The following is an 18,413-nucleotide window of genomic DNA, read 5'->3' on the forward strand; positions in this document are numbered from 1 at the left end:
CCTTGGCGGTCAATTCCAGACACCTCTCACCTTTCTCTCTTCAGGTAGCATAAAGCACTTTGGGGTGAGCACCCGGTCGGATTAGCTCAGCACTTGTTAGAACCCGAAGCAAAGCTGGGCAGACCCTGTAGCCCCAGAACAAGGTGAAAGGTGGACGAGGCCCAGCAGAGCCAGCACAGGTCCAGTGCGCTGTGGGAACCTGGGGCCCATCACAGAACCAGGCAGGCCCCAGGTGGGAACCGAGGGCGAATAAGTCGGTTTAAGAAAGTCGGACTGAAAGCAAGACAGAGAAGTGGGTGGGGGTCCCTGGGACACTCTAGTGACAGACCAGACAGGAAGCGAGGTCCAGGCACATCATTCAGTGGGGGTGTCCGGAGGACTCTCACACAGAAACCTGACCTCTGAAGGGAGGCAAAGGTTAGGATTCCAAGCACGGGGCCAGCGCTGTCCCCAGGGCCACCTCCCCAGGATGCTGTAAGGTGGTAGGGACAGTGCTGGTCTGTGGCAGGGGCTCAGAGGGCTCTGCCTGCGATCCAGAGGGGATGGGATGGGGACTGGGTGGTGTTTAGACCACCAGGATCTCAGGACGCACGAGATGGGAGGAGCTCAGGAGGTTTGGGGCCGAGATGATACGGGAGGAGAACACAGGGCCCCTGACCTGCCGTGGGCTGGCTCGCTGTGGCCTTGGGCAGATGGCAGGGCTTCACCCAGCTGCCTGCCGCCCATGCTCCTTCTCAGGCAGAGCAGGCAGCTCATGTGGAAGCTGCCACTCCCGGGGACCAGCCACCGCCCCAGATCGGCACCCCTGACAGCCACATGCGGTCGGCCTTGTGATCACTGCTGCTGAACCACGCAGAGCAGACAAGCAGCGAGCAACCCGCCCAGGTCACGGCAAGAACAGAGCAGGGCTGGACTCAGAGGGCAGCCGGGCTGGCTCTGGAGTCTCCCCTCCAGACCTGGCCACCATCCTGCCAGAGATCCCAGAGAGATGTCCTTACAACACCTGTACCCCTCCTGCACCTGACAGGCCCCGCCCCTGCCTCGGGCCCACACAGGCAGCCCAGTCCCTTCCACCCCATGGCTCCTGCTGCGGCAGACGGTGGGGCCTCCAGAGGAGCCACCCTCACTTCTAGCCACACTGAGCACATCTAAGACGACACCTATTCTTCGCGCCATACGTGAAACTCCTCATGCATTTCAGCTCCCTGTGGAAAACAGCCCCAGGCTTCCCTGCCTTGGACCCTGCTCTGTGGCTTCTTCTCTGTCTGTCCTGCTCCCGGGGCTGGGGAAAGATCCCGGGACCTCATGCACACCAGTGCTCTACCCCTGAGCCACACACTCCCGGTTCCCAGGGCCAGAAGAGGGTGGCTGTCTCGACATCATTTTGAATTTTAGTGTGGGCCTCATTTGCCTCCTCTAGCCAGCCCACCCCGGCAGGTCATGCCCACAGGTCCTCAGTGAGCAACAGGCCTTTGGTGACATTTTCAGTGTACCCAGACATAAGATGCAAATTCCAGAGCCAGCTGAGGGTGGGGGTGGAGGCCTGGTCCCCAGCTGTTCTTGGGGAGCTGACACAGAAAGCCTGCATCTCCCAGCAGTGACGGGCTGAGTGGGGAGGGCCTGGGAGGAAGGTCCAGGGGAGCACCACTGGAGGACAGTGCTGGGGACCTGGGCTCCCACGGAGGCACGCACTCTTACCCGATTTACACGGTGGCTTCAAATTGGCTGATTGACACAGACAAACAGAAACAGCAAGGAAAGCCCCTAAGCTGGATGACTGCCCTGTGTTCTAGAAATTCTGCACTCACTCGCCACCGAGGCAGAGCACACAGGCGGGCGTAGCTAAGAGGTCATGCCCCCAGAGACGGTAGAGCTGAGACCCACATTGGCTAGCCTGGTTCCCCAGACCTTGCTCCAGTCCCTGGGGGGTCCTCTGCCTCTACTTTAACTGAGCACTCACACATTAGCCCAGCTGAGCACCACTGATGAGCTAGCTCTCTGGATTTTTAACTTAGGAGCCATCTGATGGTAACGATGGGTCATCGACTGCCAGATGGAACTACATTTTGTGGGGGGCAATACTAGAACTGAACCCAGAGTCGCTTCACCAATGAGCCACGTCCCCAGCTCCACTTCCCTTTTATTTTTTATTTTGAGACAGGGTTTCACTAAGTTGCTTAGGACTTTGTAAAGTTGCTGAGGCTGGCCTTAAACTTGTGATTCTCCTGCCTCAGCCTCCCCAGCCACTGGGATGATAGGCGTGCGCCACAAGGTGAGACCGCTTTTGCATTTCTTATTAAGACTCATTTATTCTCTTCCCCTTAAAATTTAACGAAACATAATTTTAAAAGAGCTAATACAATATCACATTTGAAGAAGAAAAAATTAACAAATAAGCACTTCAGTTTATCTCAGCAGTGATTTTGCTTAGTTCCACACCAAAGGCTTTTTGGGGACTTGGAGCAACTATGACATTTTCCTATTAATAATCGACCCATTGATCTTCGATCTCTTGTGATAGTCACTACAGCCTATTCATCTCCTCTCCCTCCCTGTGGATACGAATCAGGTGGGATCCAAAACTGGGTTGCAAAGACCTGGGGCCAGCCAGGGAAGGGGTCTTGGGGAGAGTCAGTGCCCAGCCAGGGTGATCTCAAGTCTGGACACACTGATGGGGAAAACACTATCCCAGGCAACGGGGGCTGGATGAGTCGCCTTGGACCAGCACCTTCCCTTTCCCTTTGGATTTACATGCGGCAAAGCGCTTTTTCATTTATTTTATTTGAAATTCAAATCCAACACATTGTGCTGGGCTTGTCCCCAGAATTCCACAGTATCCAGCAGTGAGCCTCTTGCTGGCTTCGAGGACAGCTGGATCGTTTGCTTCTCATGTCTGCAAGAACTCCCTGTTTACACTGTTGGCTGGTGAAGGGAATAACTGTGTCCTGGGGCTTGAGGTCAAAAGGGCTCCACTGTCATCGTCCACTGAGCTCAAACAAAACCACAAATGGCAGGCGGGTTGGCTCTGGATGATTCCCACACGAGACAGTCATCTTCACCTAAGTCGCCAGTTTGCTTTAGCAAACTCTGTGCCACCAAATCTGAACCCTCACCTGGCCTGCACCTGCTGCTCTGCGCTCCCTCCTGTCCAGTGGCAGGTAGTCTGTCCTTCTGCCCTGTCAACAGCCATTCTCCGCCTGGACTGCCACTTTCTCCTGCTTCACCAGACAATTCAGGCCGTGTGTATCCAGCTGCTTCTAGATCTTTCATCTCAAGAGAAGCCCTCCCTGGCCTCTGTCGCCCTTGGACTTGCTGCCCTGCTTCTCAGCTTCCCATCACAGGAGGACCTTTGGAAAGCCTGATGCCCTGCGGCTCCAGGGTCCCAGGCGGCACCCTCTCCTTGACACTTGCCAGCCCAGGACAAGGGCACTGGGGACCTCAAGCTGCCAAAGCCATGATACCCCAAGGCCCAGTTGAGTCCTCAGCCCTGCACTGGCCCAGCTGCTGTCCCTCGACCTCTGGCTTTCTCTGGCCACCTCACCAGAACATCCCTGGTCTGAAGGCCCTCAGCCTCCTCCACCCTGGGCTCCACCCACGAACCAGGCTTTCCACCCCATCCGCAGGACAGGTGTGAACAGCGTCTCCAACCCACCAGGAGAATTCGCGGCACCTCCTCACACCCGCCTCTGCCCGCCCGCCCTCTTTCTACCATCTACAGGAAATTCAGGCCAAACCCCTGGCCTTGTTGATTTCTCCATCTCCCTCCCAAACCACGTCCAAACATCAGCCAGTCTGAGTGGCTCCATTTCCACAGTGAATCCTAACTCGGGCCATTTCTCTGGGTGTCCATGGTCACCAGCTCCCACCAAGTCACCCCATCACCTGGCATCTGGAATGCTACCTCAGCCTCTAAGTGGCCGCCAGAGCTTGCCTCCTCCCAGCCCCCTCCCCCATGGCCAGCGTGATCTGGACCAAACACAGTGGCCTCCTGAAGCCCACTGCCCAGCACGTGCTCAGCACCTGGCCCAATAGGCCAAGACCTGGCCTCTAGCTCTACCCTGCCTATGGCGGTCCTGGCTTCTAGGCAGGGACACATTTCCCTTCCTCCCTTCACCCCTGAAGTTTCAGAGTTCAAGTGAATTCAAAGAAAAGGCAGTAGGAAAAACGGGGAACCCACCTGTATTTCTAAATAAGTTATTCTTCTAATTTCTCCTGCTGAACTTGAAGAACTCAGAAATTTGATTTGTTCTGTTTGGGGGCCTGGGCATGGAACCCAGGGATTACGCATGCTAGGCACGAGCTCTGTCACTGAGCTACCGGCCCAGTCCCCAAAATTGATTTTTGGCAATAGAGTACATTTGGTTCAAAAGTTATTTTACTGGGGTTGGAGATGTGGTTCAAGAGGGAGCCCCCTTGCCAGGCATGGGAGGCCCTGGGTTTGTCCCAGCACCGCTAGAACCAAAGGTGAGAATCTAGAAACTTATGATCCAATAAAAGAAGTAGTGTGACTATTTCCAGGCACTCTGGGAAAAATGGATACATGTCCCTGGAAATCGTGTGCATGCATCATAAAATAAAAATAACATTTTCAGAAGGAACACTATATATTTGATATTAACTTCCTTATTTGTGTAAGTCTAAGTTGTAAATAAAACATACTCTCATTTGACGGGAGTAGACAGACGGCAGAATGTCAACATTACAACGGGACTGGAGTCACCCTGGAGAAGAGCCTCATCTCTAAAAGAGGATTACATTACATTTGTCTCTGCTACTGCCCAGTTCTCTTTTATTTTTCTGAGAGTTAATTATGGTTTCTGACCACCAATTTTAAGTAACCTTAAAAAACAAATGTGAAAGTACATGCATTCAAAGGAAATGGTTCCTCAAGTTTGTATATTTTTATTTAAACTAAATATAATTTAACTTAGAGACCACGTTCAGGAATCAAATGGACTCCTTGGATAATACCGACAGTTTCTGAATAGACTGAATAAAGCTCCCTTCTCTGTGAGTGCGTCATGAGGAGAAAATGGTGTGGAACTGATTGATGCGTCTTGACCTATTGACACATGGAGAGATGACTTTCTTTACTGAGCATGGAACGTCACTCTGGGTAGACACAGCAGAACTGATGTCCACGTTCACATGTGGTCTTTAAATGTCTATGGGACACCACTGCTGCTTCCAAACTAGACCCCACCGTTTTGAGTGATTTCTCCAACATACAAAATGCCACAGGGACCTAGGAGGACACCATCACGCTCTGGCTGGTACAAGGGGGCTCCTGGTGTGGCTGATGTGTGGCCCTGGCCTCTCTGGCCCCGCCTTCCCTTCAACCCTTCTCTGCTATCCAAGTAAAGACAATTTTAGAAGACCAGTGTGCCCCTGTGCCAGGTGCCCAGTCCCTTCCTCTGCCTGGGTGCCACCCCAAACTTCTTTTCAAAAATTCTGGTGGTGTCACAGGCTAAGCTGGGGTGCTTGTCAGAAGCAAAATATCACAATAGAAGATGCAAATAAGAACGTAGTTGTTATTCCTCATACCAATACAGGGCGTGCGGACAACAGAGCCTTGCTAAGAGCGTGTGGGCCAGCGGGGGTGCCCGGCCCTGCAGCCAGGGTGGACGGAGCCCTTCCACTCACAAACTGGTGTCTACACAAGCTGTCCTTGAAGACAGGATTCCGAGAATGAAGGCTGTCTCCAAACCACCAAGCCAGGCCACAAAAATGCTAAAGTACTTTCACTGATCTCTCTCTCTCTCTCTCTCTCTCTCTCTCTCTCTCTCTGTCTCTCTCTCTCTCACACACACACACACACACACACACACACACACACACACAGGCTCTTTTGGTGCAACTGTAGCCAAAAATGGCTTTCTGAAGAACTGAATATTTTTCCTTTAAAATCTGCTTCATGGAATTTCCAACTGGCAATATTTTTAAGAAATGCTAATCCACCAAACAAGAGGCCACTAATACTGAAAATTCCCCTCTACACAAACCAACTGCCAAGCAGTGATGAGGAAGGCAGCCTTCGGAGGGTTTAACTGGATGCAGCACACCTGTGCACGAGGTCCCCTCTGAGAGTCCGCAGGACTCTGCCCTTTCTGTTACTCCAGGGAGGTGATTGCGTACCATCAGTATTCTTCTCTACTAACGTAATCTCTGCTGTTGAGATCTGGGATGCTGCTTAATTGTTCATTTTAAAGAATACAGGAAAAAGCTCTACCAAGATTCCTAAAGGCATGCTGTCTTCCCATGAAATTCATGAAAGCACTTATGATGGTCCTACTGTCTTTAATTCTTTTAACAAACACGAATATTTTCTTAAAGAGGAAATATTTAAAGAGCTAGATTTTGAAGAGTTAATAATGAATGAGCATTAACACTGATTCTCAATAAGCCATCCCATTAAAAACAGTTATTGAAAATATTTCAGGAAGGATTTACTTACCTGAGAATATTCAAAGTCAGTGATAGGCGCTATGCTCTTGATATAATCTGATCGAAACTGGTTTTCGGGGTTGGCCAGTGGGACTGGAGGTATTATAGTACTCATTGCTGAGACGATCGTCTAACGTGGAATGAAGAAAGAAACAGAAAGAAACGTGACATGTAGGCCCCACGTGTGATAATCTCACACATGTAATCTCCACCTGTGTAGTTTTACAGCACAGACTACTTAATCTTTCTGGTAAACATTAAGAATATTTCTTACCACAATAGCATCTTTGACATTTTTCCTGATGTCCAGAATTTTCTGTTTCTTCTCCCTATGTTGGAAGAAAGTTATTAATTTAATTCTCCCTCAGCACTGATTGGTATCCAATGAGTGGGATTTTACACCTCATGGCAGCATTGGTAGAATTTGAGGTCAGAATTGACTCTCAGGACAAAGTTTTTACCAGGGAAAGGAAAACAACCCTTTTCTAATTTGTACTCTAAACAAACTTGAATGCCCCAGTCTTATAACTAAAGCAAGCAGATCACACAAAAACATGGCAACATTGTGATGAGCACTGCTTGTAAATGCAATGATTTGGCTACACTTAAATCTACCCATGGGTACAAACAGATGTGAGCAAGAGAGACTACAGAGAAAAGTATATCTTAAAATACCGCTGGATTCCTTATATGCACTCCACATAGGTGGAGTCAACTGACTAGATATAGAAAATACAGGGGAAAAGAACCACATCTGCACCCAACAGACTCCCCTGGTTATTATTTATTAAACAATTATTTATTTACATAACATGTACATCATATCAGGTATTATGAATCATCTAGAGGTGATTTCAAGTGTTTGAAAGGATGTGTGTGGGTTACATCAAACCCAGGCCATTTTATGTAACAACTCAGTCACCCCAGGACTTCTGGTATAGGCAGGTGTCCTGGAGGCAATCTCCCACCCTCCAAGGACCAGGAACCAGTGTATTGGTTGAGTGCTCAGAGCAGTGCCAATATTGCACATCAATACCCCAAGAATACCTAACAGATCATATTTTGTTAAACAAGTTTTTTTTTTAAACTATGCACTGCCACAAGAAAGGTTTGCCTAAATTAAGCAGATTCAACAACAGAATTTCTATCCCCCCCCCACCCCGCCCCGCCAAAAGGACTCTTGGGTCATCAAAGGAGCTGCAGAGAGAAAGGAATTGCTGGGAGAGCTGTGAGAGAAGTCAAAAAGTCTGCATGCAATTCGGTAGCAAAACTGAAACTGGGCTTTCTTACTCGGGATTAAATCCGTTCACGTGCAGGATCCTCATCTGTTTGACGATAGTGCTTTTCCCAGACTCTCCAGCCCCTAGGAACAAACAAAAAGAATGCTGTCAACTGTACGCTCACCGCGTGGCCACCCCTCTCCGCTAACCCTATTATTTTCCTGCCCCTACGTGGGGATTTTCGCGGACACGCCGGTTGCTGTGGAGGAGCTCGCCGCGGTCGGCGGCGTCGGGTCTCGGTCCCCTCCCGCTCCTGCCCGCCCCGCCCGGTGCTCGCTGCAATCCTGGACGGGAGCTCGGCCGTGAGCTCCGCGGGTGCCAGGCGCGCCGGGCGGAGCGGCCGCGAGCCTCCGACCTTACCCAGCAGCAGCAGGCGGTGGGTCGCTTTGTAGGCCAAGCGCTCTTTCTGCAACTGCTTCTCGATCTTTTTGTTGGCCTCACGTCGTTCCTTTTCATCGACGCCCTGGTCTTCTGCGGTCTTGCTGTTGCCCAGACAGCCCATGCCTGCCCGCTTGGGTGGACGTCAGGCACAGGTAGGAAGGCGCACCGAGAGCAAGAGGGAGGTGCAGGTAGTTGTGGGTCCTGCGAAGGCGTCTTTTCTCCACGCTGCAGAAAGAGATGGTCTGGTCTCCTGGTGTTTTCCGATCGCAACGGGCGGTTCTTCTCCCTCCCTCTGCCTACCGCAAACTCCCAACCAGGAAGACGCAAGCAACACGCGCGGAGGAAAACGCTTTTTGAAGGGACTTAGGAATCTGCTGGATATGCACCGCACAACGCAGGGAGCCGGGGCGCGGGCGGCGGGCGGCGGGCTCTGCGGGAGACAGCCAGGGAGGCGCTGCGCCCTCGGTTCGCCCCAAGGCTCCGCGCCCGCGCTCAGCGCCTAGTCCGGTACCGCCCAGCGGGGACCTCCAGGGCGGCGAGCTCGGCCGGTGCCGGGTTCCCGCTGGTATGGTGGCCGAGCGCAAAGCAGTGGGACCGAGTGCGTCACCAGGTCCCCGCTGGGCGACTGTGGCCACCTTCCTGCGCAACCTGCTCAGAGCCTGGGACACGCGCCCCCTCCCGGGTCTGCACTCCCCGTGGGGGACAGGGGAAGGGGCAAGGGAAGGATGTAGGTTCGGCGGGCAGCCGGGCGCTGACCCCAGGGCTCTAGGAGAGGGGCTGCGGTGCGGGTGGGGTCGGGAGCGGGAGGAAGGGCAGGACGCTTACACTGGCCCTCGTGGGTCCCGAGCCGCAGCCCGCTCCGCCGGCCGCGGCCGCCTGGCTGTCTCGCACCCCGCGCCCGAGAGTGCGTCTGGGCGCGCGCTCCCCGCCTTCCTTGGACGCCTCCCCGCTCCGGGCGGGCGGCGAGGCCTCGCTCAGGATCATGCATATTCTATCAGGGAGGAGGGTCTCGGAGCGCCAGTCACTCCGCCTTTGTTCCCTGCAGTTTCTAGACTGTTCCGCTCACCCACGCCGCCGCCTCCCTGCTCGCTCGCTTTACCTCCAGCCCAGGTTTCTCCTCTGCAGTTGGGGACAGCTCTACTACTTCTCAGAAGGCACCATGGCGTTGAATTCTGCATTGTGGCCGCAGAGCAGAGAGGGCACCTGTTGTCCTGCTGGGTGACTGAAGTCCAGGGCTCTCCATTCCTCCGCAAGGCGAGCAGCAAGGGGTCAGCAGCTTTGTTGAACTCGCGAGGCAGGAGGGCGAAAGCCACAAGGCGCGACTTGGCCAAAGTCGTGGACACCAGCATCCAGCCCTGAAGATCACTCTTCCATGTGTGGACAGATTGCTTTGAGGCCAGCGGGACCTGGGCACTGCTCACCAAATCCATGTCTTTGCTCAGATGTTTAAGCCCCCGCCTGCCCTGCCTTACCAAACCCACACCATCTGCCCGCAGTTTCGTACACTGGCCTCTGTCCTGAGGGAGAAGCCAGGCCTGCCAGTACTTGCACTTTCCACGTGGCGGGGATGGGCTTCTGTCCTCTGCACCCTCCAGCTCTCCATCTCCTCAGCCTCTCTTCCCACACCCTGGTTTCCCTCAAGCAGGCAGACACATGAAGCTCTGTCCCATTATAGTCAAACAAAACCTCAGTCTGGCACCTGGTCAGTTCCACCAGCTTTCCTCCTGCACTGGGCCTCTGCCAGCATTTCCTGCTTCCTGGTCACTCTGGCTTTAGCCTGTGTCTTCCACCAAAAACATCCTCTTTAGTGGGCTTCCAGGACCTGGGCCTCTTCAGGGGAGCCAGCTCTGACCCCTCCTGGAGGCTCCTGCCTTTGGCTCCCCATGCTGCCCTTTGGCCTCTGCTCACCCCTGGCGGGGGGGACTTGAGCTTTGACTCCCTGAGCCAAGTTCCTGGGGCCTGGCTGCATCCTGTGGACTCCATATGCCCAGTTCTGAGGACATTGGCATCAGACCTGCAGCCTGGTGCACCCTGTCACTGTCCCTGAACTCACCGAGATCTTCAGGCATCTCCAGTTAGACTTACCCTGGACTGAGCAACCCCCCCCCCCCCAGTGTTGGATGGGCCCTCTCCCTCTGTGCTCTCTCTGGAATAAAGGACCTTGATTTCCAGGACCAGGGGCATCATGTCGGACTCCTTTTTCTTCTTGCAAACTCCCAAAGTGACTGCGTCCCTTTGGACCTATGCCCTGAACTGGTGTCCTAGCCTCTTCACTCATCTGCCTCCACTGAGATTTCAGCAGAATCCTGACCCTTTCTACCAGGGTCCTCCTGAATGGTTGAGTCCAGTGCACCTGGCACAATGGTGTCACAGTGACAGTGCAAATCCAGCCACGCCACTGGGCCCACCATCTACAACCCACTGCATGGCCCTGCCAAACCTCTAGCTTCAGCTCTCATTTCTCCCCTTCCCACCCCACACTCCACAGTTCAGAGCAGGTGGTTCAATGTGCCAGCCACTCCCTCCTGGGGAATACCTGTGGCCCCTCTTCTCAGCCAGCTCCTATTTACGCCCATCCTTCAGTCCACATGGGCGCCTCCCTCATGGCCAGGGTTAGGCACCCTCTTGCACTCTCACTGGGCCCAGGTGATGGCTTGCTACTGCCCCCTCGAACCCCACTGGCTGTGACACTGCCAGCTGGGTTGGGTCTGCCCACCTGTACTTGCCTCAGTGTCAGAGTCACGGGTGCTCTCTGGGTCCTTGTTCAGTGGAATGACAAGTTCGCCAAAGCCAGAGATAGCTCCTGGTCAAAGTGCGGATTCTCGCTAAAGGAATCTCATGATCACACTTTAAATTTGTAAAATAGTTCTCCATTGTATCACTATATGGGAAATAATACTTTAAAAATGAAAAAATAACTCTTCTTTTAAAAATTTTTATTGGTTAATTACAATCACACATTACAGTGGGTTTTGCTGTTACACATTTGTACATGATACAGTATAACCCTATCCTCCGGCCCACCTCATCCCTGGTGCCTTCCCTTTGCCTCCCCCACCCCCCGTCAGCTTCCTCTGCTCCACTGATCTTCTTGTTATTATCATGGGCTTCCCTTCCTCCTTTTCTTCCCTTCCTCCTTTTCTTTAGCTTCCACATATGAGAGAAAATGTACGACCTAGACTTTCCAAGTCTGGCTTTCTCCTCTTAACTTGATGGTCTCAAGCCCCATCCATTTTCTTGCAAATGACATAATTTCATTTTTCTTTATGGCTGAATAAAACTCCATTGTGCATATAAACCCTACATTTTCTTTATCCATTCATCCGTTGATGGACACCTGGACTGTTTCCATAGCATGTTGATAACCCTTCTTGACATATGCAGACACAAATGCACAGCGTCACACTCCGTCCTGAGCTAGGCTAAAGTTCTAGTTTGTGAACCAAGAGTACTTAGCACAGGTGCCACACCTGTGAGTGTGATAGCATGTCCTGCAGGTGATAGCATGGTATGCCACACCTGTGAGTGAGCTAGCATGTCTCTGTACAGGTGATAACGTGGCTAATGGGGAGGGCAGTCAGAAGCTGAGAAAATATACATAAAAAATATAGTGTGGGGTGGGGAGTTTGTAAAAGTATGGGTTCTTTTTTAATGACAAGATTTCTATGTGTTGTTAGAGAAAGGGAAACAAAAAATTCTGTGAAAACTTACGAAGGGATAATTCAGTTAGAACTCAGAAGCCACTGTTTTAAGACAAACTGATATTCAGTTACCCTGAGAATATAACAATAGGTTTTGATGTGTTCACATTTAGAAATTAAGGTTAAAGACAAAAATGTTTGGTATTTAAGAAGGAGTAGATACAGAGATTCGATGAAACACACACTCTACTGGAACATGCATTTGTTTATCAGCAAGAGAGTGAGAATATCTGCCCTGTAAAACAGCCTCTAGCTATCCATCAGGGTGGCAGTGGGCTTCATCTGTCCGTGAAAAACTTTATTCAGTGTTGGAAATAGTCCCCAAAGACAGGGACCATGGTAACATCACTTTAAGGAGCAGAGGGGTGAGTGAGAGGGTAAATGACTGGCCACAATGTCAGTGTAACATCACCTACAGTGATGCCTCCACCCACGACAGATGTGACAACCCCAAACATTCCTGTACCTTCCTTGTTCATGGGAGAAACGTTTCTTGTGAAAACTGCGAAGCCAGCATTTGCCTATTACCAGATAGGAGCTCAAGACCTGTCCCCTCCCTCCCTGTCTTCTTCCCTTGGTGCTGCCTGGGGAACAACATGAGGCAAGTGCCACATTCCCTGCCCCAAAACTTTTTTTTTTTAAACCCAATCGTCTGGCCCTCTGCTATTTAAGTGTGAGAAAACGATCCTCATTCGTTTCAAGCCATTGGATCAGATTCCAGAACACTAGCTTGCTTATCGGGAGCAGAGGAGTGGAGCTGTCGGGGAAACAGAGCCGCTGCTGCGCAAGCATCGGTTGCCAGGCAACCACAGCAGAGCAGCATCAGGCTCCTAGGCAACCAGCGCCCGCCCGCAGGGTCCACCCTGTGAGCAGCGCCAGCAGAGGGCGCGAGCGCGCAAGATCAGGGAACCGCCAGTTCCCCAAAAGCAGTGAGAGAAGGCCCTGCTCACACCTGCTCACACCCTGCTCACACCCAGAACGTGAAGGGCTCAAGACAGGAGGCAAAAGGACAAAGGCAAACCAAGCAGATTCTTCCTCACTCTCGCTGATGTTTCAGACATAAAGAATATCTCAGAAATTTAGTGCATCTGAAAGTTTTATTTTAGTCTTATATTTGGTTTTGTGAATTTCAAACAACGGTTTAAAATTTTGTTTTGGTTTGTTTCCATTCCTCTGACTGAAGGTGGCAAATGGTAAAACCAAAACAAACAAACAAACAAACAAACAAACAAAACAACCCAAACCAGTGGTTGTTCTGGGGGAGCTGAAACCCATGCCCAGGAGAGCAGAGGAAGGGACGGTGCCTCCTACCAGAAGGAGGCCCCACAACTGGGTGAAAAATCCCAGAGGGCTGCTCCAGTTAAGGACAGCCCAGGCCAGCAGAGCAGTCCAGGGAGGACTCATGTGGCGTGTTTCATGTTAACTGAAGTCAGCACAGACATGTGTAACACCTCGGCTGCCTACGGTATTCACGCCGTCACGAAGACCTTGACACAGGGGCATCGAAAGTCATGGAAGAAAAACTAGTTGATGGGAGGCCAGGGGTCACTTCAGGAAGCAGACAGCCGAAGCCTGAAGGTCACAGGTGACCGGCCTTTTCTGCACAGGCTTTGTGATCATATTTAGGATTTATTGCAATACTCTATCTCCCTGTTTTCCTCCCAAAGCCAAAGTAATGCTAAGAAGCTCTCAGAAGAGCCATGCCCAAAGAATACCAGCCACCTTGAGCGACAGCTTCAAACACCAAAACAGCTGTGTTAGTAGGAAAAGCCTGTTAACAGCTCCGACTCCACTTCATGTCCAGAACCCCAGAGTGAAACACCCTTAGAACACGCCTCGGCTCAGAGGGGAGCTTCGTGCCTGCGTTGTGACTGAATGTGTTAAAAAGCAAAATAACAACGCAACAGGCACATCTGCCAACAGATGAAACTGTCAACGTTCTAGTTAAAAAACCAGTGAAAGCCACCCAATGGGCAGCTGTACTACAGTTGAGCTGTGTGACCCCAAAGGCTCACGTGATGATGCTGGCCCCAGCCTGAGGCCCTCCTGGGAGACAGGTGAACCCTAAGAGGTGAGTCCCAGTGGGAGGTCTTTGGGTCCTTGTGGGGTACCCTCAAAGGGCACACGGGGACCCCAGGCCTGCCTCTTCCATTCTTCCTCCTCCCAGCCAGAAGCGATGGTTCTGCCATGTGCCATCCCCTGGTCCACTTTCTGCTTTGCTACACCACCAAAAGTAACAGGGCCCCCCAGCCACAGACTGGGACCTCTAAAACCAGGAGCCGAAAGAAGCCTCTTTATACGCTGAGCATCTTGGCGGTCTGTCACAGTAACGGGAAGCTGATATGCTGCAGAGGTGGTGGCAGAGCCCATCCGGGGACTAGAGTGACTAGAGGTAACCGCACACTTTAAAACATATTTTACAACTCAGTGAAATTCAGGGGCTCCCTGGTGTAGGAGGGGCAGCCCTGGAAGTGGAAGTCAGGGTTCCTGTTGATTTCATTCAGCTCTTCACCTCAATCAGCCTAGGGAGGGCTTGGACGGCAGCAGATATTCACACACACGGTGCTTAATTGATATGACTGAGTACTTGTGTGAAGTTGCAAATAGTCGGCTAGCTTTAAAGACAGTTCTTCCCTGACTAACAAGCATTAGATGAAGTAAAATGTAAGCATTTTGCATATAATTCTACCACACATGAACAAAATCTCCATCTTAAGGAATGTTTATGATAAAACAGATATTTAGCACTTTAGATGGTTCTAGATCCATGAGTTTTCACATTCTCAAATGATCATATTCACTAACCTATTTTCTTACCAAGTGAATCAGACCCCATCAAGTCCCTTGATTTGGCATGAAAAGAGAGACATGTGGCCCCCCACTGTAAATGCTTCACAATGCTCTGTGTTGGTGAGAGCTTGGGTGGGATTTTACCAACCAGAGAGCAAACAGAGGGGTGCAAGGATGTAGGAGGGGCTCCCTCCAGATCTTATTCTGCTCTTTGCCTCAAATCACCCACACAACTTTGGACCGCAGCAGACACTCACATGCTCTTTAACTGACATATTTGAATACTAAGCATAAGTCCCCAAAGTAGCGAGGCCAGCTGTGAAAGCTGCAGTGCATGAGTTCCTGCATGGCACCCTGGTTCTGTGCCGCACTTCAGACTTCTCCACCTGCCTGCAACTGTTCTTGTGTTTTAGCAAATCCCGTGGCAACACGCTACGAGGGAAGCCAGTTCACAGACTCCAGGTCCACGTCTGCACAGCTCAGGTGCCTGTCATTCACATGTCTGCTCCTTCCGCATCATCTGATGAACGTGTTACAGATCGGATAAGAAAAGTGTAAGGCCCGTCTCTTACCTTCTTCAACAGCTGGGGATATGAGACTAATTGTGAATTTAGCATCTCAAATCCCTAAATCCAAAATCTGAAACTTTTTTGAACAATGTTAGGACACCACACCTGACCTTGAATGGCAGACAGGTCATGGGTTGTATAAAACGACCTTCGGGCTGAGTGCATAAGGTGCCTGTCAGATATAAATGAGTTTCAGGTTCAAACTTGGGTCCCATCTTGGAGGAATCCAGTTATGGGTATGTGAGATTCCAAAATCTGAAACACTTCCTGAGCATAAGGAGTGCTCAATTGGCACACTCCAGTGCTGCCGAAGCCGCACGTGACAGTGCGCATGTACCGAGGGCCAAATGGTGTGGAGGGGACTCTGCTGGGCGTGTGAGGGACAGAACTGGGAAAGGCTCAGGAGGAGGAGGGCTGGAGGTATGTACTAGAGGAGGCACAGGAGCCAGGTGAGGAGGAACCCAGGCGTGGAAAGCAAAGGTCAGAAGTTTGAGCTGCTAGGAGCAAGGTGGACAGAGAAGAGGACAGAGCCTTGGAGACTGGGTGGACCCACGGGGCCGCAGGAAAAGGCCCATGCTTGGTGTGGCAGTTTCTCACAGGTGTAACCTCTCCTGTGAGTTGTGCGGCCTCGCAGCTGGCCGGGAAGAACGCTAGGGTTCCAATCCTGCTGCGTGTTGTTCTGTTTCCACGGCTGCGAACGGTGAGGACAGTGTGTTCACTCCGTAGGGCTGAGGACAGCGTGACACGGATGATTCCAGGTCTCAGCCAGTGCAGGAGAGCAGGAGGCTCTCGATCAACGTGGAAATCACATGATCATTCAGCACTAGTTCAGCAGATACACGTCCACTTTCTCCCTCTACAGGGGACACGCTGACGTCCTTGGGGACCTCCTGCCTTTCTTCTGCCAGGGAAACTCGAGAACAAACTGCAGCACAGTCAACAGCGATGGACTGAGAACCTCCCACGCTCACTGACCAGTCCCAGCTCCTGGCTGGGACCATAAAGACCCTGCCACACGAGCGAGCGAGCCAGTCCTAGAAGTGGAACAGCTGGGGTGCAGTTCCACTATTGGAGGTCAGGCAAATAGGCAGAGACAGAGGCATCCGTGGAGCCGGGGGCTGGGGGTGAGGATACCAGGAGCCTGTGGGGAAGTTCCAGAGACGGTGTGGTGACAGTCATGTAACGATGCCACTGTTCTTGATGCAGCGGACCGTATACTTCAGAACGGTTAAAATGGGGAGCACGGGGGTGCACGGCTGCAATCCAGCTACTGGAGGCTGAGGCAGGAGGATGGCAAGTTAGAGGCAAGCCTAGGCAATTTAGTGAGATCCTGTCTCAAAAAAAGGGGGGACAGGTGGAGGTTGCTCAGTGATAGACTGCCCTTGGGTTCAATCCTAGTATCAAAAAAAAAAAATAGTTTTAACCTTTTAAAGGTAAATTTTATGTTTTGAATATTTTGCCAAAACTTAAAAATATGCCCTTGTGGCATCTCCATCACGGCAATGGTGGAAGAGAGGAATGCTTCTCAGGTGATGACATGTCTGTGGCTTTGGGATAGATTTCTTCTGACTTCTGGTGACAGGCAAGTGACCTCAGGCACAGTACTGTAATTACAGGTTATGGCCAGCAGGTAGCAGCACAGAGCCAGAAGACTGGCCGCTCAGATCACTGAACTCTCCCCATTCATTGATCAATCAGAGCATTTTAAAATTTAAAATTAAAAAAAAAATTCTTTTGTAGTGCTGAGGACTGAACCAAGAGCCTCCCACATGCCAGGAAAATTGCCTACCCATAAACCACACTTCCAGCGCCATAAAGAATTTTTTTTTTCTTTTGGTACGGGGACTGAACTCAGGGGAACTTAACCACTGAGCCACATCCCCAGCCTCCCTCATATATATATATGTTTGTATTTTTATTTAGAGGCAGGGTCTCACTGAGTTGCTTAGGGCCTTGCTAAGTTGCTGAAGCTGGCTTTGAACTCACAATTCCCCTGCCTCAGCCTTGGAGCTATTAGGATTATAGGTGTGTGCCACTGTGCCTGGCTCTCCATAAAGCACTTCTAAAACACCTGCTGGATATCTGGTGCGTTCCCAGGCCTGGATCACCAGGACGAGTGAGATGATGCCCTGATCTCACCTGGAACAACTATCTAGGAGAGGGGGCTAGCCTACAGCTGACCCCACCCCACCTGGACTGGTCATCTAGTGGACAAGGCTAGCCTGCAGCTGCTCTGACCTCACCTGGAGTGTTCACCTAGGACAGGTGGCAGGCCTACATCCATCCTGACCCTACTGAAGCAATGGTGTAGGGGATGGGGTACCCTGCTTTCGAGTCCCCTAAGCCTTCTGAAGATCACAGTGGGAGCACAGGGCAGAGGACATGGTCATTTCTAAAGGTTTAGAGAAACCACCATTTCTTTACTAGGGAGGCCCTTGCTACCCTGTGCAAGCCCTCTTCCTCTCAGTTTGTAGGAGACACTGAAGGTGCTTTGTCTTCGGCATCTCATTGGCCATCACGAGATGCACATTGTCAGCCACAGATGGTCTGAAGGTAGCATGGGGGTCTGAGAAGAGCCGTGACTCTGATTCTCAGAAGGAGCTGAAGCCTCTCATACTGAAGGAAATGACACCCTTCTCCCTTCCACTGATTTCAAAAAGGGGGAAAAATTAAAGAAATCTTCCTCCTTTCCCACGCAGGCAGATTAATCTGCATACAATGACTGTTGAATTCATTATCTCTTTGCCTGGTTGCCTTAGAAACGGGTTTCTTTTAGAAGTTGGTTTAGTTGGAGTTTGAAGCCATTGTGTTCCTCATAAGAGAATGTCACCTTGTGTATGAAATCAAACCCAGCAGGCCTGTTTCACCCCAGGTGGGAACCATGTGCCTTTCTCCTTGGACGGCTTATCTTAACACTGGCAAGCTGGTTACAAAGAACGAGAGGTGCAGAGCTCAATGTCCATCTGCATCTGCATCTGTTTGTCACCAAGTAGCAACCACTCAGTGGGGTCCAACCACAGAGAGGGTCCAGCACAGAGGTCCAGCACTTTCCAGGCAGGTGCGAAGACCTGGGCTCCCCCCCCCCACTCACCCCCACCCCCACACCAAGGAAGGAAGGAAGGGAGGAAGGGAGGGAGGCAGGGAGGGAGGGAGGAGTAGGCTAGACAGGAAGCGTGACCAAGAGGGATCCTTTCATTGAAGACCAATCTTGAGCGAATGTCCATGTGCAACGCCGCTGAGCAAATGAA

General features: G+C 51.4%; 1 protein-coding gene across 2 annotated transcripts in view; it reads right to left on the reverse strand.

The window, feature by feature from the left end:
• Nucleotides 1-18,413, reverse strand: part of Gnal (G protein subunit alpha L) — a 117,539-nt gene that overhangs the window by 76,625 nt on the left and 22,501 nt on the right. The window contains exons 1-4 of one of the 2 annotated variants that reach the window (XM_026415494.2): nucleotides 8,085-8,226; nucleotides 7,735-7,807; nucleotides 6,719-6,773; nucleotides 6,455-6,574 (exon numbers count right to left, since the gene is read on the reverse strand). In XM_026415494.2, coding sequence (XP_026271279.1) covers nucleotides 6,455-6,574; nucleotides 6,719-6,773; nucleotides 7,735-7,807; nucleotides 8,085-8,226 — 390 coding nt within the window. Of the gene's footprint in view, nucleotides 1-6,454; nucleotides 6,575-6,718; nucleotides 6,774-7,734; nucleotides 7,808-8,084; nucleotides 8,227-18,413 lie in introns of those variants that run through there. The other variant, XM_026415493.2, reaches the window with a different exon arrangement.

This window comes from Urocitellus parryii, chromosome 13 (genome assembly GCF_045843805.1).
Source record: "Urocitellus parryii isolate mUroPar1 chromosome 13, mUroPar1.hap1, whole genome shotgun sequence".
Taxonomy (NCBI): domain Eukaryota; kingdom Metazoa; phylum Chordata; class Mammalia; order Rodentia; family Sciuridae; genus Urocitellus; species Urocitellus parryii.